Source organism: Leopardus geoffroyi, chromosome B3, assembly GCF_018350155.1.
Source record: "Leopardus geoffroyi isolate Oge1 chromosome B3, O.geoffroyi_Oge1_pat1.0, whole genome shotgun sequence".
Taxonomy (NCBI): domain Eukaryota; kingdom Metazoa; phylum Chordata; class Mammalia; order Carnivora; family Felidae; genus Leopardus; species Leopardus geoffroyi.
The window spans coordinates 22,491,623-22,518,478 of NC_059337.1; the positions used below are offsets into that span (position 1 = coordinate 22,491,623).

At 42.3% G+C, this 26,856-nt stretch overlaps 1 protein-coding gene across 2 annotated transcripts in view; it reads left to right on the forward strand.

The window, feature by feature from the left end:
- Window positions 1-26,154, forward strand: part of CHRNA7 (cholinergic receptor nicotinic alpha 7 subunit) — a 114,278-nt gene extending 88,124 nt beyond the window's left edge. The window contains exons 5-10 of one of the 2 annotated variants that reach the window (XM_045448892.1): window positions 7,488-7,567; window positions 12,961-13,128; window positions 13,894-14,088; window positions 15,081-15,167; window positions 18,039-18,148; window positions 22,478-26,154. In XM_045448892.1, the coding sequence (XP_045304848.1) occupies window positions 7,488-7,567; window positions 12,961-13,128; window positions 13,894-14,088; window positions 15,081-15,167; window positions 18,039-18,148; window positions 22,478-22,996 (1,159 nt within the window). In that variant the 3' untranslated portion in view covers window positions 22,997-26,154. The remainder of the gene's footprint in view (window positions 1-7,487; window positions 7,568-12,960; window positions 13,129-13,893; window positions 14,089-15,080; window positions 15,168-18,038; window positions 18,149-22,477) is intronic. The other variant, XM_045448893.1, reaches the window with a different exon arrangement.
- Window positions 26,155-26,856: the final 702 nt, after the last annotated feature.

The following is a 26,856-nucleotide window of genomic DNA, read 5'->3' on the forward strand; positions in this document are numbered from 1 at the left end:
ATAAGTTTTGTTTAACTTTAGAAAAATCCATTTATATGACTCATCCTATTTACAGAAAGGAGAAAAATTATGTGATCATCTTGGTAAGTGCAGAAAAATCAACTGACAGTGTTTAATACCCACTTGTGAAATAGAATAAAACTTTTGTTTTAAGTTTATTTTTTTGAGAGAGAGAGCACACATGGGCAAGCTGGCTATTGGCAGAGAGAGAGAGAATCCAAAGCAGACTCCTCACTATCAGCGAGGAGCTCGAACACACAAACCGTGAGATCATGACCTGAGCTGAGATCAAAAGTCAGACACTTAATCAACTGAGCCACCAGGCACCCTGAAATAGAATAAAACTTAATTTCACTTGATGTAAGGTCTTTACCCATTTAAAGTTGAAACATTTAGAAGTTTCTGTATGTGGAACAAATAAGGATAATCATTGTCATCACATATCTTAACAATGGTATGAATTTAAGTAGTAATGAAAACAAAGGAATAAAACATCAAGTATTAGAAAGGAATAAACTAAATTATCATCATTCATAGAATATGCAATTTCTTTACATTAAAAAAAAAAAAAACTTTTAGAGACTACCTAGACAAAATATATTGGATATAAGACAAGTGTAAAAATATTGAATGTATTTCTTTACCCATGTGACAATTAGAAAATGTAATTTAACAAATTTTATTTCCAATATCTGCAAGTGTTTATAAGTACCAATAAAAATAAATATAAGAAAGACCAAAATAAATGATGAGTTATATCATATTTATATGAAAATTGAATATTGCAAAGATGCCCAATTTTCCCAAACTATTCTATAAATTTAATGTGATTGCAACTGAGGTCTCAACAAGGTCTTAGTGGGAGTGGACAAGTGGATCCTGTAATTTACAATGATGAGTAAAGGGTAGGTGATGCAATATTTAAAAAATTTTTTTAAGTTTATTTATTTTGAGAAAGAGAGATAGTTGTGGAGGGGCAGGGAGGAAGGGAGAGAGAATCCCAAGCAGGCAGTACAGAGCCTGATGCAGGGCTCAAACCCAATAACCATGAGATCATGACCTGAGCTGAAGTCAGATACTTAATAGACTGAGCCACCCAGGTACCCCAGTGATACAATGTTTAAACAAAAGAACAAAGTTGGGGGACTTACTCTGCCAAATACCAACATTTCATTATGTTGTAGTGATTAAGATGATATTGTACTAGGTCAGAGATAGTCATATAATTCAAGGAACAAAATGGGGAGCTCAGAAACTTGATACATACTGTAATAACATTTTCTTATTTATAACATGGTTATAATCCATCCAATGTTACATTCAATTATTATAATAACATCTATGTTACATGCCACTTAACATGTAAATTGGCGGATAAAGAACAGATTGAATATATTGCTCTGGAAGCTTCCAGCTGATGCCCAGATATCTGTCCCCTGGGATCTCTGACAGGTAGAAATGGCCATAAAATTTCAGTTCTGCTCAAGACTTTTTGTTCACAGGCTGTGACTGGCCACATTGCTGGTAGTAGACCTTTAACATTTTAGAGTAAAATACAGAACTAAAAGTATCCCGAAAAAGGACTTACTACTCTTTTTTTTTTTTTTTAATATAATTTATTGTCAAGTTGGCTAACATACAGTGTATGCAGTGTGCTCTTGGTTTTGGGGTTAGATTCCAATGATTCATCGCTTACATACAACACCCAGTGTTCATCCCAACAAGTGCCCTCCTCAATGCCCATCACCCATTTTTCCCTCCCTCCTACCTCCCCATCACCCCTCAGTTTGTTTCCTGTATTTAAGAGTCTCATATTACTCTCTTTTCAAAAAAAATTCATCTATTCTAAACAGACTGTTTTCCCCTCTGAAATCTAAACATACTTTATATCAGAGATGTCTTAACATGTAATTGATAGCTTTTTTAAAAAAGAGATTTAAAATAAATGATACCTTGATCCACTGTCTTTTGAGATAGATTGGCTCTCTATTTCTTCCCCCTTTACTTTTTTTCCTTCCAATGTTTTTATTTTATTTTTTAAAAAATTTTATTGAGATATAATTGACCTATAACCGTATGTAAGTTTACTGTGTGCAATGTATTGATACAAATATATATTGCAATTTAATTACCACTGTAACATTAGCTAATACTTCTATCACATCACATAATCATTATTTCATTTTGTGGTAAGAACAGTTGAGATCATTTTTCATCTCTTCTGCTTTTCCGTCCTTCTTTCAAGGACAATGTGAGCTCAGAGGGAATGGGGCGGATTGTACATGAATCCTTATTCATTAGAGTCTTCATGAACCCACATACCTAGTGCCTACCCTCTTTGGTACAGCAGGGTGACCCTGGATTTTTTTTTTTACTCTTTCTTTCATAATTACCTGCATGTAGAATCATAGTTTAGTGAGTATGTGGCCTGTTGGGAGTTGACTTTCTGGGCTTTCTTGATGGCTGGTCACCCTGTTCTTCTCTCTCAGGGCACCGACAGCCAGACTCCAGGACCAAAGGATTCTGGGGGTGGCATGTTCAGTTTCTTTTCCCTGGCTTGAGGCTGAGCTCCTCCATGCTCCTCAGTGGGGGTCACTGCTGTAGGGCAGGCTAAGCAGGAGGCTGCACTGAGCTGGGTTCAGAGGCTCTGCTTCCCAGGCCAGGAGTCAGAGGTGGAACTAGGCACAGAGCAAGCCCTAGGGAATGGAAAACAGGAAGAAATCTAATCCCAGACCTCCAGGGTTCACCTCTGCTGGCCCATGCCTTCAATGGCTTCTGAAAGCACAGCTTGTAATTAATTCCATAAGCATTGATTGACTCCTGGATCCTGCAGTCATAGCCACCCACAGTTTGCTCTCAAGCCTCCATGGTAGCCTTGCTGCTGAGGCAAGTGCTAAGATAAGGTGTTGGGGCAATACCTCACTCACCTCAGGGTCCAGACAAACCACACCTTCATGAAGTTTCCCTCTGTCTAGTTAACCTCCAGATATGTGATCAGATCATGCCTTCTGTTGGGGATATAGCAACTTTCCTTTCCACCTGCTGGAGTTCTGCCCATCTTTAGAGCATATCCAGATGCCTTTCTTCCTGACCACCCCACTAAGGACATAGGGCCTGAACCCTGAATATTTAGGCTAAATATCCCTCCTGTCCATGGTCACTTTTCAATGACCAAGGCCCATTGGCCTTGTTGCCCCATCAGTGGTGGGGGTGGGAGCCTGTCTGCCCTTCGCTGGCTGGACAAGGACCCAGGCAGCTAGAGAGAAGAGCCCTCGAAGATAATGAAGGGGCCATGTGCCTAAGTTGTCAAGAACTCTGTGAGCACATTGTGTTCTAATATATATTAGTATATATATTCAAACTGTTTAATACAGAAAGGTTCACATGCACAACAGAGCAGAAAGAGGAATGAACTGAGTCCTTGGACCCATCCCAACCCATGGTTATCAGTTTCTGCTGGCTGCAAGGCTGTGTTACCACATGGCCTCATGGTCACTCTCTGCTGCTCCCCCATTGTACATCACTGAATGCACATAGTGCTGGGCCGGAAGCCAAACAGCACTGACACTGTGTCACTGCAGTGGTTTCGGCTACTCATGTTTCATAGGGACTTCATTACCTGCCTTGGAGAGCTGTTTTCAGACTCAGTTTTTAGCAATAGGGCCCTTTTTCAAACTTTATCTCCAGTTATCATGGCCAAAACAGATAAAATGGTATTAACATACAATTATTACAGGAGTTTACTTTTATATCATTTATGTATAAAATGGAAAAGAATTCTAAAACTGCCAAAAACTATTAAGATTTGAATTTTGATAATGATGACAGAGTTTCAACTCTGTTTGTCTTCAATATTCTATTTTGGTTGGACCGCATTTAAAAATCAGTGAGTCACATAGGTAAACTGTTGGCTAATGGAAACAGATTTTTATCTTGATTTTACTCATTTGTCTTGTGATCTCAAGAGTCTTCAATTAAAATTGATCCAAATGTATGGAGGAAGAGCTTGGAGGAATTTTTTTTTTTTTTTCCTTCCAGAATTGAGTCACTGATCTAACAGATGCTCACAGTCTTTGTTATAAATGTAAAAATCAGAGAAGAAACCCAAGCTTAAAATAAGCAAAACTATGTATCCTCTGTCATGAATTGCACGGTGCTCTCAGTTGTAGCTACAGAGGTGGAAACATGTGCTGGTTCTGAGCTGGAATTGTAGGCTCAAATGTGAAGTTTTAAAAAGAGCAGTGCAAAACTGAAGTCTTACTGGGTAACTCATTCACAAGAGGTTTATAAATACAGCATAACCATGCCAAGAGAAGTTTTAGCTTAAACTTCCACCAAAAAAGGAGTTAAATGGGCCACATGCATTAATCCACTGGTAGGTAGTCTATTCTGAAGAGTTAAAATTTTGTAAAAATTTGAGTGGGTTTGGACTTTTATTAGCATTTTAAAATACAAGGAAATGAGATGTTGGAATAAACATTTACAGAAACTCCAAAGCACATCCACAGAATCTCAGGGTTCCTGAGAACTCAGTTTGAAAATCATGATATGATATAAAGTGATTTTGTGAAGGTCCACATTTTCAGCTATTTTGTGCCTAGTCCCTGTTTATCATGTGATTCATTGAGACAGTCGGGTACAGACCACAGTCAAGCAAAGAATATTTGCACCTTGAGCCTGCCCCCTCCTCCTTCTCCCTTTGTGTGTGCTCAGAGTTAAGGAGGTGGGTGTGTCCTTCATCTCAAAGGATTATCCTTTTGTGGTGGCTTAGTCTCTCTCTCTTCCTTCTTCCTCTGCACATCATCACATTTTTGTTTCATATTCACACCCTGACTTTTTTTGTGCAGTGTTTTCCGCAGAGTTTGTGGTTGACATTTCTTTTTCTTATTACAGTGATTTTTTTAATGTGTCTTTAATAGAATCTGTGGTGTTTTCCAGCTTATTTCTTCTCTCCATTGCTCTGAATCTACTTGAGTCTCTTCAGAGACACCTCATATCTTGCTGTAATGTGTAAACACACCCCCTCTGTGCCTTTTCTAGGTCCACTGCACAGCTCATCATGGAAATCCATTTTCTTGATCCCTAGTTTTATTTATTTATTTATTTATTTAATAATTTTTTATTAAAAAAAAATTAATGTTTATTTTTGAGAGAGGGAAGGGTCAAAGAGAGGGGGAGACACCGAAACTGAAGCAGGGTCCAGGCTCTGAGCTGTCAGCACAGAGACTGATGTGGGGTTCGAACTCACAAACTGTGAGATCATGACCTGAGCTGAAGTCAGACACTCAACCAACTGAGCCACCCAGGCACCCCAATTTATTTATTTATTTAAATGTTTATTTATTTATTTTGAGAGACAGAGCGTATACACAAGCAGGGGAGGGGCAGAGAGAGGGTGAGAGAATCCCAAGCAGGCTCCACTCTGTCGGCGCAGAGCCCCATGCAGGTGCTAGATCTTGAGCCATGATATCAGGACCTGAGCTGAAATCCAGAATCGGACACTTAACCCTCTGAACCACCCACCTGCCCTCATACTTAGTTTTAGTTCAAAAGTTTATTTCTTCTTTTTCAGTATTCACCCTTATTTTCCTAGAGCTCATCCTCAAGTCTAGCACGTGGGACACAAGCTCTGTAAGGCCTTTAATGTTCTTGAAGGTGCCTCTCTTTGCCTTCATGCTTGACTGGTTTCTTTCAGCCCTAGAATTTCTCTGTGTGATTTCTTTGGCCCTTCCCTCCCACCCATTGCCCCTGTTGTTTCTCCAGCAGCTGTTGAGTTCCCCTGGCCTTGTACTCTGAAGGCCCTCTTCATCAATGTCTCACATTTCATCTTTGTGATTCTTATCAGCCAGACCTCCTACCTGTCTATAAACATTTATTTCATAAGTCAAAATTTAATTTTCGTATTGCTGTGTTTTACTAAATGCAATATCCTCTTGAATTTCTGTGAGGATATTACTTTTTTAAGGAGCAAATTTTTTTTGTTCCTTTCGTTCACTTCTTCTTCTTGGATCTTTTCTGTGTCTTTAATTGTGTCTCTCATGCTGAGTGCTGTCCTCAAATATCTTGTGACTCTGAGTTTCCCTTTCAGAGGACCTGGGGATTAGGAAAGGCTGCCCCAGCCTCTGCAGAAGTATGCAGCCTTACTACAGGTCCCCAGTTGCTAAAAGGAGAGGAACTTAACTCCTTGGTGCTAGCATTTTGACCCGCTGCCTGTATTTTCTTGAGGGAGTTCTGTTTCTTTTTATTTAAGGATAGCCAGGATTCGTTTTAATGAGGTATGCTAAGAGATACAGACACAGAAGTAGCTGTCATGGAGGAAGCAGTTTTTATTCACAGTTCCCTAGAAACAGGAGGCATAGCACACCATGCAGACCCACACAAGAAAACACCGGGGTGGGTCAGGAGGCAGAGGGAGTGAAGGGGGAACATGGGCAAGAGCCTTTGTTGTGGTTTCCGTGGAATGGAACTGGTGAGGCAGGATGAGCAGAGTTAAGATTGGCCAGTGTGAATAATTCCAGTGGGCTCTGGGTGATAGGGGCTGTCCCTAGCTGTCCGGTACCTGGCCCTCTGGTTATTAGGGCAGAGGGACAGAGGCCTAGAATCTGAAACCCTGATAAAGGAGGTGGCTGGGGTGTGGGCTCTGGATTTGATGGTTTGCATTTGAGAGATACACTGGTGAACAAGTTGTCTGCTATCTCTGGGAACTGGCTAACCTGGGAGCGGAAGGGGGGCACACTTCATCCAGGGTCAGCAAAGCATCAGAATACAGAAAATAAAAGACATGGATAATAAGGGCTGTTGGCTTTAATTGTTGTTCTTTCTTCCTGTTTTGTGTCTTCTTCCCATCCCCTTTATAGAATTTGTTAACTGCTGGCTGCAGGAGTTTCTGAACATGGGCAGGGAGGGGGCTGGGGAGGATCTATCTAAAACTTATACCTAATTCTTCTCTCTTCATCTGCCCACATTCCCGTCATTGCTATTCATGGCGCCCAGTATGCCTCTGGGCTCTGCCTATGCCTGGCAACCTCCTGCGCTTGCAGCTTCAGTCATTCAAGATGTATTGGATAAGCATCAACCAAGCATTGGGCACATTCAGGAGACTGGAACTGGAGCTTTGAGGACAGTGGATCAAAATCCATGCCTGCATGGGGCTGTCAATGGCAGAGAGCTTCTACCCTACAGATAGATAGAAATTTCTTATCTGCTCCTGTCCTATGAAATTGTCTTCAGGATTGACTTTTGCTAAGAACTTTGTTTTATATGCATCTGAAAATCACAGTTCATATGAAATGAGGGGGTGGTGGTGGACATTGGCCCTACCAACCTCTGCTCTGAGATCTCCCAGGCAGGCTGTGAATGGTGGCATGACCCAAGTGCGAAGAGTAGCACCTGCCAGAGCTATTCCACCACAGTCACGACAGACCTAAGGGCATGGGAAACCCACTGTCTGGCAGTGCTGACTCATGAAATCCTTTTTGTGTTTCTAGTGCTGATGAGCGATTTGATGCCACATTCCACACCAACGTGTTAGTTAATTCTTCTGGGCATTGCCAGTACCTCCCTCCAGGTAAGATCCACTTCCTTTGTCCTCCTGTAGTTAGACAATTTCGGCATGTTTGGGGTGCTAATCCCCCAATGGTTGCTCACACTAGTGGTGGGCCTCCTTTGCCTCATTCACACCCACCCCTTCCTGTTTTCTTCCTTGTGTGCTTGCATGTATTTCCTGAACTTGATGATGCCATCTTTCCCTTTTTTTGTCTTGGGGTCATGGCTCAAACTGTCTTTGGTGGCATGTGTCGTATGTTCTTACTGTGTGCCTCATGTTCTTTAAATTGAATCCACAGTGAATGCAAGTCCCCCTTGTCAGGTCATTTTCAGTTCTCCTTAAAACCTGCAAGCTGGGCAACCCTGGCCATTCTCTCCACCCATTTCAGCTCACCATTTCCCCTCCCACCAGACTGCGTATCTTGGCAGGTGCTGCTCTTCAGGTGTTGGGGCGAGATGGTGGACTTGCTGGCTTCTTGAGTGTGTGTGTTACAGAGGACTTGGGTGTTGGGTATAAGAGCAAGTGATTTCAAAGCGGGGCTCATCAATGACTTATTCCTAACTGAGCTTCTCTTCTCCTTCCCAACCGGTTGATGGTTAATTGCTTCCTGGGATTGATTTTTTTCCAAAAGCCCATCATTTCTGTCAATTCATTGGGCCCTGGGCTGTTCACTGAATAATATAGAGCATGAGGAACCTGGGTTTTAATGCTTTGAGGCATGTAGGTATTAACAGAGTTTTAGAAATCTTTGAAATGGTTTTTTACATGTTCTTTCCAGGATTATTTCCCCACTGCAACCATTTAACTTCCTGCTCCCAGGCAATCTGCAACCACCTTCCACCTCACCACCAACACACACACACACACACACACACACACACACACCATACCCACACACCTACCACCCCCTGCACAACACATACATGCATACACATTACACACCACCTACCAGAAAATGTCCAGGGTTGCCCAGATTGCAGCTTTTAAGGAGAACGGGAAATGACCTGACAAGGGGGACTTGCATTCACTGTGGATTAAATTTATAGAACATGAGGCACACAAAACACCCCACATATATACCTCCCCCATACACATACACGCACCACACCACCCCCCGCATACACACACACACCTACACCACACACACACCTACACACACCACACCACCCCCCACACACACACATGCCACACTATACCCACATACCTACCACCCCCAACACAACACACACACACACACACACACACACACACACACACATACACACACATACATTATACACCATACACATACCACAAACCCCACATATACACCCCACACACATACCTCCCTCACACATACCCACACACCAACAACACACCCCCCCACATACACACACTGTACACCACACGTATACCTTCTTATTCATTTCACAGCACAGCAAAGCTGGCCTTGCCTCCTGAGTTGTTGCTTAAATGCTCTTCCTCCTTAGTGGAGGATAAGCATCCCATGGGAAGATTCCATGTTTATACACCTTAGAACCACCACTAATCAACCAGGTACCTGTCCATAAATGAATGTGTAAGTGATTAAATCCATCAAAGGCAGGTAACTCTCAATAATGTTTGTACAGACTGAAGAGCTATAGATTTTCAGGTTTTCTGTCTTAAAGCACGTGCTTCCATTTTACTTTCCCCAGTTCCTTCACCCCTCCCCCAGCCCAAGCAGGCTTTCCACCTAACAGTAGGCCCCTTGGAGACTGAAGCTATGGGATGAGCCTTCCATCACATGCACAGACATTCTTTTTCACCAGGCTGTGAGTTGCAGCTTTTATTATGAGGGCTATTTTAAAAAACTATCTCCAGTAGTCATCAGTATACAAGAATATGGTGTTGCAGATTGTTTTGAAGGCTGAAGCTATTTTCAGCTACAAGAAGCAGTACTCCTGAGCCCCAAGCTGCCTGTGTGCAATAGCCCCCTCTGGGGCTTCATTCCTATGTCCCAGCCTCCATGGCCCCAGGAGCCTGGTAAGGACAGGCATGTTGTGCTGTGAGTGTGGGAGTCTTCCATACATTGGCAGGAGAAGTTTGGAGCTTTCTGGCCTGGGGCAGCAAGACTGTGCCCTGGGGGTCATGTAGAACAGATCTGGGATGATGTTCTGTTCATGTAACGAAGCACAGGCAAAAAAAAAAAAAAATGTTTTGGGTACAAGATTTGAAATAGAGACTTGGTTATGAAATTACCTTCTTTTCTATTTCATATTTTTATAACAGCTTTATTGAAGTATAATTTACATATCATACAATTCACTGCTTTTAACTGCATAATTCAATGATTTTTAGTGAATTCACAGAGTTGTACAGCCATTACCACAATCTAGTGTTAGGACATTATTTTTTTAAGGTTATTCATTTTGAGAGTGAAAGTGCAAGCAAGGGAGGGGCAGAGAGAGAGGGAGAGAGACACTCCCACACAGACCCCGAGCTATCAGCGTGTAGAGCCAATATGAGGGTCCATCTTACGAACCATGAGATCATGACCTGAGCTGCAACCAAGAGTCAGACGCTTAACTGACTAACCCACCCAGGCGCTCCTAGAACATTTTTTATCACCCTGAAAAGATCCTTTGTGCTGGTCTGCAGTTAATCCCCATACTCACTGCCAGCCTCTGGCCACCATTGATCTGCTTTCTGTCACTAGAGATTCTCTTTCTCTGGCCATTTCATAGAAATGGAATAATTCAGTTATAGAGTTACATTTTCTACAGGCAATGTAGGTTTGAAGGGATCTAGCCCATTAATGGGAGGGCAGTGTCTGTATTGACTTTCAGATGCCCATGAACATTGGGTGTAACACTGAACATCATATTTAAAGGGACTTGAGGGGACAGGAAGTTATTACCCTCTCCTAACTTGGTTGTGGGGTGAGGGTTGTGTTTGCAAGGCTGTTACATCCCTTCCTCCATTCATTCTTTTTTAAATTTAGTAGCAGAAATGTACAGAGCTGACTCTGTCCGCAGGAATAGAGGCACCCTTAGTTAGCTCTTTGTGCCTTCTCTTGCCTTCTGGCCTTTCTCTGGGCAGGGAGGAGTACATGGACATAAATTGCTAGAAGGGTTTATCTGGTCTCCTCTCTGACCTGGAAGAAATTCACTCCCAACTTGTCTTAGCTTGGACTTACTCTTTTTCTTTGTTTTTGTTTTTTTTTTTTTAATTTTTTTTTACATTTATTTATTTTTGATAGAGACAGAGCACAAGTAGGGAAGGGGCAGAGAGAGAAGGAGACACAGAATCTGAACCAGGTTCCAGGCTCTGAGCTGTCAGCCCAGAGCCCGACGTGGGGCTCGAACTCACAAACAGTGAGATCATGACCTGAGCCGAAGTCAGACGCCCAACGGACTGAGCCACCCAGGTGTCCCTGGAATCACTCTTTTCAATGGAAACTGTCACTTGTGCCCAAGCGCTATGCCTTCAATTTAAACTTACCAGTCTTTGTTCTGTTCTTAATCTAGAATTTAAACTAGTTAAAACTATTCCCTACATACATTTCTAGATAACCAAGTATTTTCTCAATTTTTAACATAAGGAAAATGCCCACGCTGCGCCCCCCCTCCCCCACCAAACAGAGACACACAAACACACACAGACACAGACACACATATTCTTTCATATTCATATCCCTTTCATATTCTGCTTCTAAATAAACCCTTTGTCATTTTTATCAATTTCTCTGGGATTTTTTTGTATTCTTCTTTCTTATTATTTAGAGATTGAAGATACACAGGCATGGCAAGTTTACAGAATTTCTAATTCCTTGCACAGAAATCCCTCAGAACAGTCTTCGATGGAGCATAAAGGTGTTGTCTTTGAATTTAAAAAAAAAAAAAAAAAAAAAACAAGAAAGCTTCACCCAAGTTTTCTTTCTAGACATCTCCCAAAAATGTCCAAGCTTATTCTGGACAGGTCTAGCTGTAGTTTGGAGGAGCAGGGGCTGAATGCTTCTCTACTCACCCCTAGTCTAGATGCCCAGAAGCCTACATCACCTCCTCTCGAAGGGAACACAGGTGGGTCAGAACAATGTGTGCATGAGGCCCTCCTTAAAAAGACATGCTGAAATCGTAAGTAATGTATTGTATAACTCGTCAGCCCTTTCCTAGGCCATGAAGAATAGGCACTGCATATTATGAACAGCATATTGAGGATCGAAATCAAAGGATTGCTCTGTATGTATGTATTTATTTATTTGAATTATTTATATTTTAAATTTAAAAATATATTTTTTATATTTAAAAATTTTTAAACATTAATATATTTATTTTTGAAGGAGAGAGAAAGCATTGCGGGGGAGGGGCAGAGAGAGAGGGAGAGACAGAATCTGAAGCAAGCTCCAGCCTCTGAACTGTCAGCACAGAGCTCAATGCAAGGGTTTGAACTCATGAACTGCGAGTCATGACCTGAGTTGAAGTCAGACACTTAACTGACTGAGCCACCCAGGTGCCCCTGTATTTTTTTGTATTTTAAAATATATTATTTATATTTTAAATTTTTTCCAGCTTCATTGAAGTACAGTTGGCAAATGAAAATGTAATGAGGTGTACAACATGATGACAATGTACATATACATTGTAAAATGATTTCCACAATCAAGTTAACATATCTATCCCTTCACATGGCTGAGTTTGGTTTTGCTTTCCATGAGAATGTTTAAGATCCACTCTCTTAGCAAATTCCAAGTATACGATATTTTTAACTAGAGTCAGCATGTAGTACATTTGAGCCTTAGAACTTACTCATCTTGTAACTGAAACATTGTCCCCTTTGACCAACCCCTCTCCGTTTCCCCACCACCCCCAGCTCCTGGCATTTCAACACTTCTGTGAGTTCAGTTGTTTCCTTTTTTTTTTTTTTTTTTTTCAAAATCTACATATGAGATCACATAGTATTTGTCTTTGATTTATTTCACTTGGCACAGTGCTCTCCAGCTTCACCCATGTTATTGCAAATGACAGGATTTCCATCTTATTTTAAGGCTGAATAGTATTATCCATTGTGTGTGTGTGCGTGTGTGTGTGAGAGAGAGAGAGAGAGAGATTTGATAATCTTTGCCTTTATTTATTTGTCCATCAATGAATACTTATGTTGATTCTGTCTTGGCTATTGCAAATGATGCTGTAATGAACATGATGAACATGGGAGTGAAGATATCTCTTCCAAGTAATGATTTTGTTTCCTTCAGATATATACCCAAAAGTGGGGTCACTGGATCATATAGTAGTTCTATTTTTTATTTTTTTAGGAATCTCCATACAGTTTTCTTAATGACTGCACCAGTTTACATTCCCACCAACAGTGTGAGATTCTGTGTATTTAAATCAGTCACCTTCCATTTTAGTCACCTTCCATTTCAGTTTTTCTGGCCGTTTTCATTGTCCACGTAGGCATATTCAAGAGCTCCTGTTACATTGATGTGCGCTGGTTCCCCTTTGATGTGCAGCAGTGCAAACTCAAGTTTGGGTCCTGGTCCTACGGAGGGTGGTCCTTGGATCTACAGATGCAAGAGGCAGATATCAGCGGCTATATCCCAAACGGAGAATGGGACCTTGTGGGTAAGTCTAGCAAAGACATGAGACCAGTGGCCTTGTAGAAAGCCACTTTATTCCTGTGCTGGCTTTAAAAGTTTGGGATTTTCCACTCTGCTTTTCAGTGTGAACATTTATTGAACCCTGCAGCAATCTCTGTAATTTACTGAGAGCTATACAATGAGAACAACAACCAAAAAAAAAAAAAAAAAAAATTAGAAAATTCAATGCTTTCCATGAAAAGTATGTAGTTAAACAAGTCAGTGCTAGTATAGGCATCTTTATATTAGAATCTGCTCCATTCCTAAAATCAGGCTGGACAGTAAATTGCAATTTGTGGGAAACTATATTTGATGATTTTAAATAGAAAAACAATAATTACATTTATAATGGTGTAAAGCTTATAATGTATTATTTATAATCCTGATGTCTTAGTCCCTTCAGGCTGCTATAATGGAATACCATAGACTGGGTGGCTTATAAACAATAGAAATTTATTTCTCACAGTTCTGAAGGCTAGAAGTTTAAGATCAAGGCACTGGCAGATCTGGTGTCTGCTGAGGGCCTGCTTCCTGATTCATAGATGGCTGTCTTCTGGCTGTGTTCTTACATAGAAAAGACTAGGGAGTTTTCTGGGCCTCTTTGAATAAACAAATATTATTCAAACACTGATTATCCAGGTTTTTAGCACTCAACAAACCCCATGGTCATTTGTGTGATATGCTCATTAAAATAAACAAGCAGGGTAATTTTATTCAGACAATGGTTCCTTCCCACCCCCTGCTAATGGAGGAATCCCAGGCAAGCGGAGTGAGAAGTTCTATGAGTGCTGCAAAGAGCCGTACCCAGACGTCACCTTCACAGTGACCATTCGCCGCAGGACCCTCTACTATGGCCTCAACCTGCTCATCCCCTGTGTGCTCATCTCTGCGCTGGCCCTCCTCGTCTTCTTGCTCCCTGCAGATTCTGGGGAGAAAATATCCCTGGGTAAGTGTCCTGATCTTGGGTGGGAGTCTGCAACAGGACAGGAGGCCTTGCCTCCAGGTCAGTGCTGTAGGGATCACTGTGGACAGTGCAGGACTTGTCACGGCTCTGGGTGCAGAGATGTTGTAGAGCCTTCTTGGTGCATCACACACTGACCTGCCAGCCCAGGGCATCTTCCCGACACCACAGGCTCCAGATCTAGGCTCCATGCTGGATGTCCATGCCCTCCTGAGAATCTGAAGGATCCTGTGATCCTGCATAGAATATAAAAATGCCCAGGGAGAGACTACTGAGTTCTGTCCTGAGGGGCCTTGCTTTCTCCTCTCCTGCCACCCAATCCTGTTCCTTGGTAGCAACTGACCAGCATTTGTTATGGACAGGGAACAGTTTAGTCTAGTACCAGTTTGCATCTGTATATTGCTGTCCACAGGTGATTCCTTAAGATCCAATACAAAGATAAGAAAACTAAGATTGGAATGGTGAGATCAATTTCTCAACATCTTAAAGAGTTACCAAGGCCATATTTAGTACATGTAGAAATCATCCTCAAACCCGTATCTTAAGTGCAAGGCTCAGACACGTTAAGTGACTTATCGAAGTAAATAGCAAAGTCAAGACCAAAAGCCAGGTCTTTGGATAGCATGTTTTTTTGTTTTTGTTTTGTTTTGTCATGCTGTATGAAACTACCTCTAGATCCTAGTGTAATAAAGAAAACGAGACATACTTGTGTTGAGTTCCGTAATTCATTTTGTATTGTTGTTCTAAAATTCTGGCTCCTAAACTTATCTCTATCTAGGACTCTGGTAAATGATGAGAAGTCCCCAGAAAAAATGGCCATGCCTATATGTACAGAGAATTCTGTATCTAGTTTCAGGATGTCACTGACCCCTCCCCCATACCTCTGTAGTTATTTGAATGTCAGGTTAGGCACAGTTAAGTGGAATTGAGTCCCTATAATCTGTTCTATCTCAGGCACCTTTGTGTTTATGTTTCAGGGATAACAGTTTTACTCTCTCTTACTGTCTTCATGTTGCTGGTGGCTGAGATCATGCCTGCGACATCTGACTCAGTGCCCTTGATAGGTAAGCAAGTGTTGGGCCTCTCTTGAAGACACAGACTTAGAGAGTACCCAGGATTTCCTAGCATGGAAACAGAGCATAAATCTGTCCTTTGTGCCCTGAAGAGCCCCCAATCCTCTCTTTGCCATAAGGAGTGACTGTACCTATAGTGACTATATACCTGTAGTGACTATAACTATACCTTGAGTCATTGTTTTTCCACAAATTCTTTGCCAAAATGTAAGGATCTCACATTTTAACTCTTAGCCGTTGTTTCCTGAGATACCTCAATGTCTCTGTATAAAGTTAAAGCTTGTGAGGAAATGTAAACAGGACAAATATATTTATATTTTGGCCAAGACAGATGCAAGGCATGACTTTCTGCCCAGGGCAGGATGGCAGAAATAGAAGACAGCATCACTTGTTGCTACACCCCTCTCTGGATTGGAGTAAGCAGGAACATGCAAAGAGGTGCTCAGTGGTCTAGTGGTTAGGATTGGTACTCTCACCAATAGCCAGGGTTCCATTCCTGGTTAGGGAATCAGACCTCCAGCCAGTTTTGAGAATGGGAAGCAAACGTTCTGACAGTGGATATTAGGTTTAATATAAGAATCCCTACTCTAGTTTGGTGATGGAGATCAGAAACAGGAAAGGAGTCTATGATTATTCCTGTTGACCCATGCCACCTGAGGGCTGCCATATGTGGTTAATTAGGGAGGACAGGAGTAGGGGAGCTTATATGGATACTCCCAGGCTTCACAAACTAAGAAGCCAAGGCTCATCTTTGTGGAGTTCCCTTAATGTGTAATAGTTTGGCCAGAGAGAGTAATTGTTGGTATGAAAAGCCTTTGTGGGTGTTCCTAGTTCTGTCAGTACCATCCAGAGAGCAAGGAACCATGTTTCAACTTGAGGGTCTGACCCCATTATTTCTACCTTCCAACACAATACTTTCAATAGAGACTTTCAGCAGAAAGCACTCCCTGTGGGGCAGTTGGCAGAAACTGCCTTGACTGATGAACCAATGGGGAAAAAGCATGGTTGATGCATAGACTATTTCTAGAAAGATGTGATGCTGTTGGCCTCTGACCTCTGTTGTTGAGACTTCAGCTGTGGGATCCTTTGACCATGGACACCTCCACAAGTCATTGTATTAGTCTTCTAGGGAGACCACAATAAAATTTCACAGACTGGGTGGCCTACACAACATAAATATATTTGCTTACAGTTCTGGGGGTTTGGAAGTTCAAGATCAAGATGCCAGAAGGTTTGAGATCTTCTGAAGCCTCTCTGCTTTACTTGCAGATGACCCCCTTCTTGCTGTGTCCTCACATTGGTCTTGCTGGGTGCATCCTTGTACCCCTTTGTATGTCCAAATTTCCCATTCTTATAAGGACACCAGTCATAATGAATCAGATCCCACTCTAAGGACCCCATTTTAACTTAATCACTTCTTTAAAAGGATGGTCTTCAAATACAGTCACAATCTGAGGTACCACGGGTTAGAGCTTCCACATATAAATTTAAGGAGGCCACAGTTCAGCCCATACCAGTAAGAGTTTTGTTTACTACCCTTCCCTTTCTTAGAAATCCCTGATGCTAACTTTAAGCCTCAAATGTCCATCTCTGGCAACTCCTCACCAAGGTACCTCTTGGTCTCCACAGTGGGGCAGTGAGTTCCTTCCTGCCTGGAGAGAAGGAAGTGTTCTTAACCAGGTGTGTGGTCACACACTTAGCCTCTGCACCAGAATGTCTTCTGCTTAGACCTCACCCCCCTTGAGCTGAAAGCCACACCAAAGTTCTAATAATCAGAGTTGCTGATCAAGGAATGTCTTCCTTGTGTCAGACTTTCTCCTAGATCCTGGGCTCATATAATTGCTAATTCTTGCACCAACCCTGCAAAGAATGCACTGCTTGCTATCCCTGTTACACTGGTGAATAACCTAAAGCCCAAACAGGCTGAGTAGCCTGTGTAAACTCACAGATGGCAGCCACTGGATGGGGGCAGGGGGTTGAGGGAGAGCTGTTTTGGATGCTCCATGCTGCTTCTCCTTGGGGCCAAGATAGAGAAACCGATTCTTGCCCATCAGAGCTGAAGCTAATGTTCTCCTGGAAAGTCACTGCCTTCCACATCTTCCTCACACAACTGGCACCTCCTCCTATCTCTCATTAGATGGGGCCAGACTCATTTTCTTAACTTTTTTGTTTTTAAATGTTTATTTATTTATTTTGAGAGAGAGAGAATGAGCAGGGGAGGGGCAGAGACAGAGGGAGAGACAGAATCCCAAGCAGGCTCCCCACTGTCATTGCAGAGCCTGATGCGGGTCTTGAACTCATGAATCATGAACTGAGCCGAAATCAAGAGTCAGACGCTTAACCAACTGAGCTACCGGGTGCCCCAGCCTCATTTTCTCCACTAATACTAGCTATCCAGGCCTCATAAGACAGCCGGTGATGTCCAGGTTTGCCCTTGTTCCATCCCCACCCCCAGCACGTTCACAGCCTGTAGTCATCCCTGTGGTGACCACACCCTCACCACCCAAGTGTTTTCAGTTCCATGACAGTCCACATCCTTTATCCTGGGAAGAATAATTTTAGCATCTGGTGAGGCGCTGTTAACCTTCAATAAAGGAGGCAATGGACCGAGTTCAAAACAGTGCAGTTAGGTAGGCCAGGCTGCTTTCATGGACAGGAAACCAGGTCTCTGTGCTCTGGGCTGGCCTCTGCCTGCCAGGAATGTGGACAGGAGTCTGCAGGCCTGGAGGTGGCCCTGCCCTGCTCTTGGATTCATCATCTAGCCCCAGGCAATCAGTCACCGCTGTCTGGGTCTGCCTGCCACCCTGTGATAATTGTGCCATGGAGGCCCCGGGTCTCACCCTGTGTCTCTTGTCTCTGCAGCCCAGTACTTTGCCAGCACCATGATCATCGTGGGCCTCTCTGTGGTCGTGACAGTGATTGTGCTGCAGTATCACCACCACGACCCTGATGGCGGCAAGATGCCCAAGTGGGTGCGTTCCTCCTGTGCTTCACCACAGGGAGTCAGGGCTCCTCCCCAAGGGAGGCTCTAGGAATGATTTATCTATCTGAAAAATCCCACACACAGCCCAGCATTCCTAAACAGAACCATATTTCTCATAGCACCCCACCCATCTACATTATTGCATGGTCTATATGTAGAGGACAGTTCTGGTGAGCATGCTCTTAGGCTCCCATGGCATTGTTCTTACAATCGGACATTCCAGAAGAGGGCTCACACACAGACTGCTCTGTACATTTTGCTACCATAGTGTTTGTGAAACTACTTTTTGCATGTACACCACAGAGAACTGTGCAGTGGTTGGAAGCAACAGACAAGATAAGCACACAGCCATGTGGTTGGATCTTCCAAACAGAATGAGGAGTAAAAGGGTAAGAAAGAGTGAGCCATGTAATAACCTGTGTAGTCAATATATGTAGGAATGTAAACTTACCACAGGCCTATAAAATAAAGGTTAGTAGTTACCAGTGGGGAAGGGAGTATAGGATGAAAGCTAAAGGATGAAAACCAAATGATTGAATACAACAGCCTGTTGTGTCAGCCCAGAGCATGCCACACCTTCCCAGCACCTGCTTAGCACCGGCATGCAGGCTGATGCTTACCTAGTCACATGCTGTGCTCCTTAGGAGTCCAGTATCTGACGCTCACCTGACACTCAGGAAACCTTGATTAAGGCCACAATGGGTCCTGGGCTTTCCTCACCTCACACCCAAGGCAGGGGAGGGATGCCCCCCACCCAAGATACTTACTTGGGCCCTGCAATCCTTCCAGTCTTCTTGCCCAGAGAGCATAGCCTAAGGGCAGTAGGAGCTAAAGGAGCCTCTTATGTTAAAACAATATTGTTTTTCTTTGGAGATCTGTAATCTTGCATCCAAGTTCAGAAAGGAGTCTAGGACTCACCAACTTGCTAAAATGCAGCTGCAAGAAGCAAGATGCATTTTGTGAACCTCCAGCAACAGGGAGTTTCCAGGCCTTCTAAAAATATTCATTGTGCAATAATTTACAGTTACCCAAAAGTGAACTTAAGAAAAACTACTTAAAAAAAATGGCTTTACCAAGTTAATGTGTCCTCTTAGATTCTCTTCCATAGGAAATTCTTACACTTAACAAAAACTTTCTCTCATAGCTCATTGCATCAGCAGTAGAGTGAGCTCCCAGAAATGGTGTTATCTCCCACACACGTCTAATCACTGCAGTCCATTGGCTTGTTTTCAGAAGGTGCCCTCATTAAAAGCTGGGACACATCTGTCCACATTAACCTGCATTCTCATCTGACTTTTATAACCCTGACACACTTTCTGTCTACCCATCCTTCTGTTTGAAATAAGTAATACAGTTACATGTTCCCAAAGTCGAAATAAAAGTAAAATTGTAAGGAAGGCTATCAGCTCTCATCCCTGCCCGTCACTCTGCTTCCACCACCAATATTCATGGCCATTTCAATTAATTCTTCCATTATCCTTCAAGTGTTTATTTATGCAAATGTAAAGCTAAAAATATATATTATTATTTCTTATGTTTAAGACATGAAGAAAAAACAATTTTACCAACCTGGTAGTACTTTAGTATCCAGAAAAATATCTTTTTTTTAAATTGTTTTTAATTTTAAATTTAAATTTTGAGAGACAGAGAGAGAGCACAAGCAGGGGAAGGGCAGAGAGAGGAGACACAGAATCTGAAGCAGGCTCCAGGCTCCAAGCTGTCAGCACAGAGCCCAACATGGGGCTTGAACTCATGAACAAGATCATGACCTGAGCTGAAGTTGGACGCCTAACCAACTGAGCCACCCAGGCGCCCCCAGAAAGAAAATCTTAATTAAGACGATATGCTAATTATTCACCTCTCAGCACAAATGTGTCCAAACCAATGGCTGCAAATGAAACATGAAGCTTGTATGTCTCGCTTTCAATTTATATACCCTACTGCATTTTTCTTTCTTTCTGTGTGTATTTGAAACATAAACAGCCTCCAAGGAACTTTTATTATGATGTGTTGCTATGAAGAAGATACTGCCGGTGCAGCGGCATTATGTGACATTTGCACAGCCAGACACAAAACCATAACCTAATAGAAGAGGTCATGAGCACAGTTTGATAAGTGCCAAGAGGATAATTTCATCTTTTGAGATTCTTTAGCCTTGAAAGCTAATGATTCAGGCCATGGAATTCAAAATAGACCTGGCAGCATGGATAATATTAGTTTGAGATGTGCCCCAGGGTATGCACAAACACCCCCTGTCCCCCCCCCCCACCCCCACCCCACCACCACCACCACAGACACGCCTGGCCTTAGCTCTCTGTGTGCACAGTTGCCTCTGGGTTTGGACGCATTCATTGCCCACTGCACTCCCTTGAGCTCTGGTTCAGTCTTCCCTGTGCCTTCAAAGTGCGGGTAGGGGGTAGGCTGAAGTCACAGGTGTTTTGAGGAAGACATTGTAGACCCTTTTACAGATGAGGCTGTGGAAGTCTAAACACATAAGTAACTTGCTTACTATGTGACCTTGAGCCAATTTATTAGCCTCTTTGAAGCCTCTGTTTCTTTGTCTGTAAAGTGGGGAGATTATACTCACTTCACAGAACCTCTGAGAGGCCCAAGTGAAATGGCATGCCTTAGGAGCCTCCTGGAAGGACACATGTGGGGCCATGTGGCCCTGCCCCTTAATGATCACAGAAAACCCTCCAGGGTCTGCAAAAAGCCCTTTCCAGGCTCTGGAGGTTTGTCCATAGAGTGTGGGCAGGATATATAGACTGCCATCTGCTATGAACAAAAGGTTATCTTTACAGCTTAAGTGAACCTGCTCTTATGCCTTCTTGTTCTTTCGTTACCTTTCTCCAGACCGGTTTATTGCAGTTATCTCTGATAAGATGTTATAAAAACGATTACCAAGAAAGTGCTGCAGGCATGAACTTCACAACTTACTGCCTAAACTTATAGATGTGAAACATACCTGCTATGTTGCTGATGGAGTTCGCCCACAATCATAAACCAAAGTTAAAATCAATATCTGGATAATTTCAGGGAAAGAGCCTACTTTTCACACACTTGTCTAAATAGGCTTCCAAGAATTTTTTTTTTTTTTTTTTATTCTGGATTGAGTCTTCACATGGCTCCCTTCTTTTCATTAAAGGGAAAAACAAGAAAGATCAGTGATTTCTCTCGAGCATCTTGTATGCATGTGGGCGATATATGTTGATAAAACACTTTAAACCAGAGATTGACAAACTATGGCCTTGGTGGTCAAATCTGGCCCACCAATTGTTTTTGCAAATAAAATGTTATTAGAAAAAAGCCACGTTTGCTTCTTTACACGCTTTCTATGATTATTTGGTACTTTATTAGCAAAGCCGAGTAGTTGCAATGGAGACCTTATGGACTTTATTGTGTGGCCCTTTAAAGATAAAGTCTGCCAACCCCTGCTTTAGATTTTTCCAAGTACTTTCCCACATATCATGTTACTCAGTCTTCACTGTGTCCTGATGAATTAGGTTAGAGATTCCTAAACTTCCCTGGTTCACAGCACCTTTAGTGTCTCAGGGATTTTTTCACAGCCCCCGGGGCAAAACAAACAAACAAACAACCTAATGACTCTCTCTATTACGTTGGTCAAAACAACTTAATAAGTATTTATGTCCTGACCACTTAGCACCTGTTGGTACAGCACAACCTCTCAAATCTTAGGAGCACACTACCCTAATTTCCTGTCCCATGTTGACTTTCTTGGCACTTGCTTTTCATCAGGACAACAAAAACTGCTTTGTAATGATATGTCATCACCGCAAGGGATCTGGTGTCTCAGTCTGGACTGCTTCAAGTTAGGCGTTCATGCAGCATTTGATAGGTGTCACAGGGTCACCCTTGAAAATCTTTAAATCTCCAGGGGTGTGCCATGGGACACTGGGGTGCCTTACAGGCAGTTAGGTATGATGGCTGTTAGTTACAGTTGAGGAAAGATTGGAGAGGGAAAATGACTGGTCTTATTCACACAGCTCAGGCAGGACTCTCCTAAGATAACCCTCGCCTCCCACCTGCTTATCTGTCCAGAGATTGCTGTGTGTCTGCCACTGAGAATTCACTCAATCCTGGGGGGCCTTTCTGCATTGCCTTCATCTGCGTAGCTCACATTTGACTCAACCATTGTAAGGTGTTGGCACTGCCTGCCTGTGGAAACTCACCCCGGAAGGAGCAGGGGCATGTCACCCTTCCGGTCCACTAAGTAGGGCTGAGGTCCTAGGATCACCTTGCTGTTAGGATCAGCTGAGGCTCACCACCCACCGTGCTAACTGCCCCGTTGTCTCCCCAGACCAGAGTCATCCTTCTGAACTGGTGCGCATGGTTCCTGCGCATGAAGAGGCCCGGGGAGGACAAGGTGCGGCCGGCCTGCCAGCACAAGCCGCGCCGCTGCAGCCTGGCCAGCGTGGAGATGAGCGCGGTGGCAGGGCCACCGACCACCAACGGCAACCTGCTCTACATTGGCTTCCGCGGCCTGGACGGTGTGCACTGTGCCCCCACCCCCGACTCGGGCGTCGTGTGTGGCCGCATGGCCTGCTCCCCCACGCACGACGAGCAGCTCCTACATGGCGGGCAGCCCCCCGAGGGGGATCCCGACCTGGCCAAGATCCTGGAGGAGGTCCGCTACATTGCCAATCGTTTCCGCTGCCAGGACGAGAGCGAGGCCATCTGCAGTGAGTGGAAGTTTGCCGCCTGCGTGGTGGACCGCCTGTGTCTCATGGCCTTCTCCGTCTTCACCATCATCTGCACCATCGGCATCCTGATGTCCGCCCCAAACTTCGTGGAGGCTGTGTCCAAAGACTTTGCTTAATCTGGTTCTGGTCCCCAGCATGTAGGAAAACGCACAGACAGGTGATGTCATTAGCTTGGGGATAATTTGGGGTGCTAATCCCATAGCCACACTAAACATGAGGACACTGATGTACCCGTAGCTGTCAGTCATGTCGTTACAGTCTCCTTGTTCCTTTCAGTAATAGGATCTCAGCACGTTTTTGTTTCATCCTCTCAGAGGGGCTCCTTGATATCCTTGGAACATCCTTAGGGTCCCCAGAACCACTGAGAGGTCATTTTGCCCATTCCCCAGTGCCTGGTGAGCCCTTTAGAGAGGTCAGAGTGGCTCAGGACTGCCAAGGGAAGCCTGTAAACCTGGTTTGCATGCCTGCATGTCACTTGCCAAGAAGGCCTACATGAAAATTCAACATATGCTTTTGCCTGTTTACAAACCTAGATTGAAAAAAATAATAATAATGATAAGCTGCAGTCACTAGATCCATTCAAATTATTGGTCAAAGGAAACAAAACTAAAACTAAAAACCTAACTGCTGGTGTTTTCTGCAATTCAGGTTTTATTTTTCTCTACCATAGACAGTTGGTAGAGAGAAACAGTTTTATGCTGTTCCTACATTTTAAAACACACACACACACACACACACACACACACACACACACTTGATCTTATAAATTATGCTTTTACCAGCCTGAGTCCTGCCAGTCTACCCTGTGGAGGGAATTAGGACAGACACAGATGTGTGTTGATTCTGAACTAGGACTAGACCCAGGCAAGTCAGAGGGATTGCTATAGCTGCTAGTGACTCACATTTCCGGTGCTGCCCCCAGACACTGGGGACTTGAGTCTGCTCTATTCTGAAACACCCAAAGGATAAATAGAGTTCTATTAGAATTACCAGCCCAGTGTAATAGCTAGAGGTTAAATTAAACCAGCTATGTATTTCTTTTTTTTTAAATAATATATTAGATATTTCACATGTACTAGAGTCGATTAGTGTTAGAAACTTGTGGGTCCATACAAATGCACAACATAAAGTGAAAATATGCCAAGCTTTTCTTTATGTGTCAAGGCCAGGGGCAGGGTCTGGGACATCTTCTCGTTCCCTGTATGGCAGGAACTGGGAAGGGAATGATGTGGCCACTGGCTTTCCTGGATGAAAGGCCAATGGAAGTCAACAGAAGGGGCTGGCAGGCTAAAAATGGCTATACAACCAGTAACTCCAGTCTCTGATTTTTAGGGATCTGCTTACCCACAGCTCATCTACCCCAATGTTAGCCCAGAAAGGTGGCTTGAGCAGGTAGATTCCCTGGAGATAAGTGTTTTGAAAGCCAGGGAAACTTTAATTTTAAACCTACGTGGTGACATGGTTCACCACTTAACATAATCCAGCTGACAAAAGTCACTTTGCCTTTTCCCATTCTCCTTATTTTTTAATGACAGGAGAGGGAAACACAACAGAACCTCTCCTGTTCTATTGTTTCATACAGTAACTGCTCAGAGCTCAAAACTACAGAAGGCTTTGAGCTCCTGGGGATCTTTAGTTTGCTTCTAACCCCTGAGATGGGTATATATTATGAGGGAAGATTAGATTTTCAGAGGAAAAGAAATTGCATACCTTTCTCCAGCCATTTATTTCACTCATTTCTGGGTAATGAGCATGGATTGGTTTGCACTGAGGAATATGGAGGCTTGGTGCATGCTCTGTGGGCACGTAAGCTCTGTGGAGGCTTGTGCATGTGGGCGCGTGAGCACTGATTGCAGCTGCAGAGAGGATACCTTGTTTATAAGGCGGTTGATAAATAAAAGCATTCCAGCATCACACCATTGGGAGTATGGCTGTTCTCAGAGTTTACCCATTCTACATGGGATAGATGAACAATGCACAATCTTTTCTTTTTGTGTTTATTTTTTTTCTATTTTAGAAATCAGTAGAGGTGTTTTGATATCTAAGAGAATGTTTCATTTGTTACTGCTATCTGAAAATTAATGTCTACAACATTTTTCCTTGGAAAAAACCTTTTTTGGTTTTGTATTTTATACAGAAAAACATAAAAAAGCAAATAAAAGTATGTTGACCACTAAAATAATGCTCTGCCATTTTAAAAAGTAATAAGGAAAAGATGCACATGTAGTAAAAAAAAAAAAAAAAAAAAAAAAAAAAAAGAGAGAGAGAGAGAGAAAGAAAGAAAGAGCAAGCAAGAAAAAGAAAAGAAAAGCATGAATGGCCACAGGGACCACCTATGAGTGAGCTTCTGAGGACTAGGAGGCATTTCCAGAAGGGAAGAAAAAGAAAGGGAAGGAGGCCAGGAGAGGGAGAAATGGGGTGTGGAAAGAGACTCCTTTTTTTTTAACCACTCATGCTATGCACACAGCACTCTGCACTTCGCTTTCTGCACTTAGTGTTTTATCTTTACATAACAACATATAAAGATCTACCTCATTCTTCTTAATAGCTGCTTGGCATACCATTGTCTCAGTGGATATAATTTCTTTGGTTAGTCTATTAGTGAACATATAGAATATTTCCAGTTTTTACTTTTATACACAAATCTGTAATTAGCATCCTTGATTTATATTTTAGCATACTTTTGTGACTATACCTTGGTGTAAATTCTAAGTTGGAAATGGAATTGCTGGATTTAAGGACATGTGCATTTAACATTTTGGTAGGTATTGCCAAATTACCCCCCAAAGACCGATCAATGGATACACCTACCAAGAGTGTAATGAAAAGGCCAATTTCTCAGCTTTCTCAACACTATTATCAAACTTAATATTTTTTTTCTAATCTGGTGACAGATTATATTGCAATGTTATTCTGATTAAGTTAATTTTATTATAAATGGAGTATCTTTTCAGATGTTTTTTGTAAATTTCAGTTTTTGTAAATTTATGTCCTTTATACAATTTACAGTTGGGTTATTTGGCTTTTTCTTAATTTGTGTACTTTGGAACTTTTCTGTCTTATGTCTTGAAAATATTTTTATTTGTTTAGAAACATTTTTATTTGTTTATTATTTGTGTTTTGATGTTATTTATTTTGTAGCATATATAAAGTTTTAAGTTTTATGTTGTCAATTTATCCATATTTGCCTCGGTAGATCCTGGGATCTGTTTCCAGTTTTAAAAGGCCTTCCCCATTCTGATTATAAATAAATTTACTCATATCTTCTTCTAAATTCTTATGGTTTCATTTGTTTACCTTTACATCTTCTTACTCCCTGGAATTCATTTATTACAGGAAACTAAGGTAAAAATGCATTTGTTTTTTGGTTGGTCACTTGTGCCAACAAAATATATAACGGGGTATCCCTGTAAGGCAGTTAGTGTTTTCCCCATTTTGATCAAAATGCCACCTCATTTGTAAACTAAGTTTCTCTAAGTGTTTGGGGCTATTTTTACTCATGATTTGTCTAAGAATGCCTTTCAAATCTGAAGCTTTATCCATGTTAATATCAAATATTCAAATATTCAAATATCAATATTTTCAAAACAACCATCCCCTCCACCCATTCTTCCCTCTCCCTTCTGCTCTCTTTCTATCCCCCTCCCTCTGTATTCTCTAACTCCCTCTCTCCTACACACACACATTTTTTTTTTAAATTGAGGTCACAATGAATTTATAGATTGAGTCTTCCTACTTAAGACTGCTACAGTCTAGGCTTGTATTCAGTCTAAGTTTATACCACTTGGTAAATTTTTATGGTTTTGTTCATACAGGCCTATGAATTTCTTGTTTATTTCTAGATATTTTATCATTTGGGTACCATTTTCAGTGGAATGATTTCTTCCATTTTATTTACTAACTGGATGTGTAGGAATGTAGTTGATTTTGTATATTAATGTCATAATCAAGCACTTTAATGGTAATTTCTTACTGT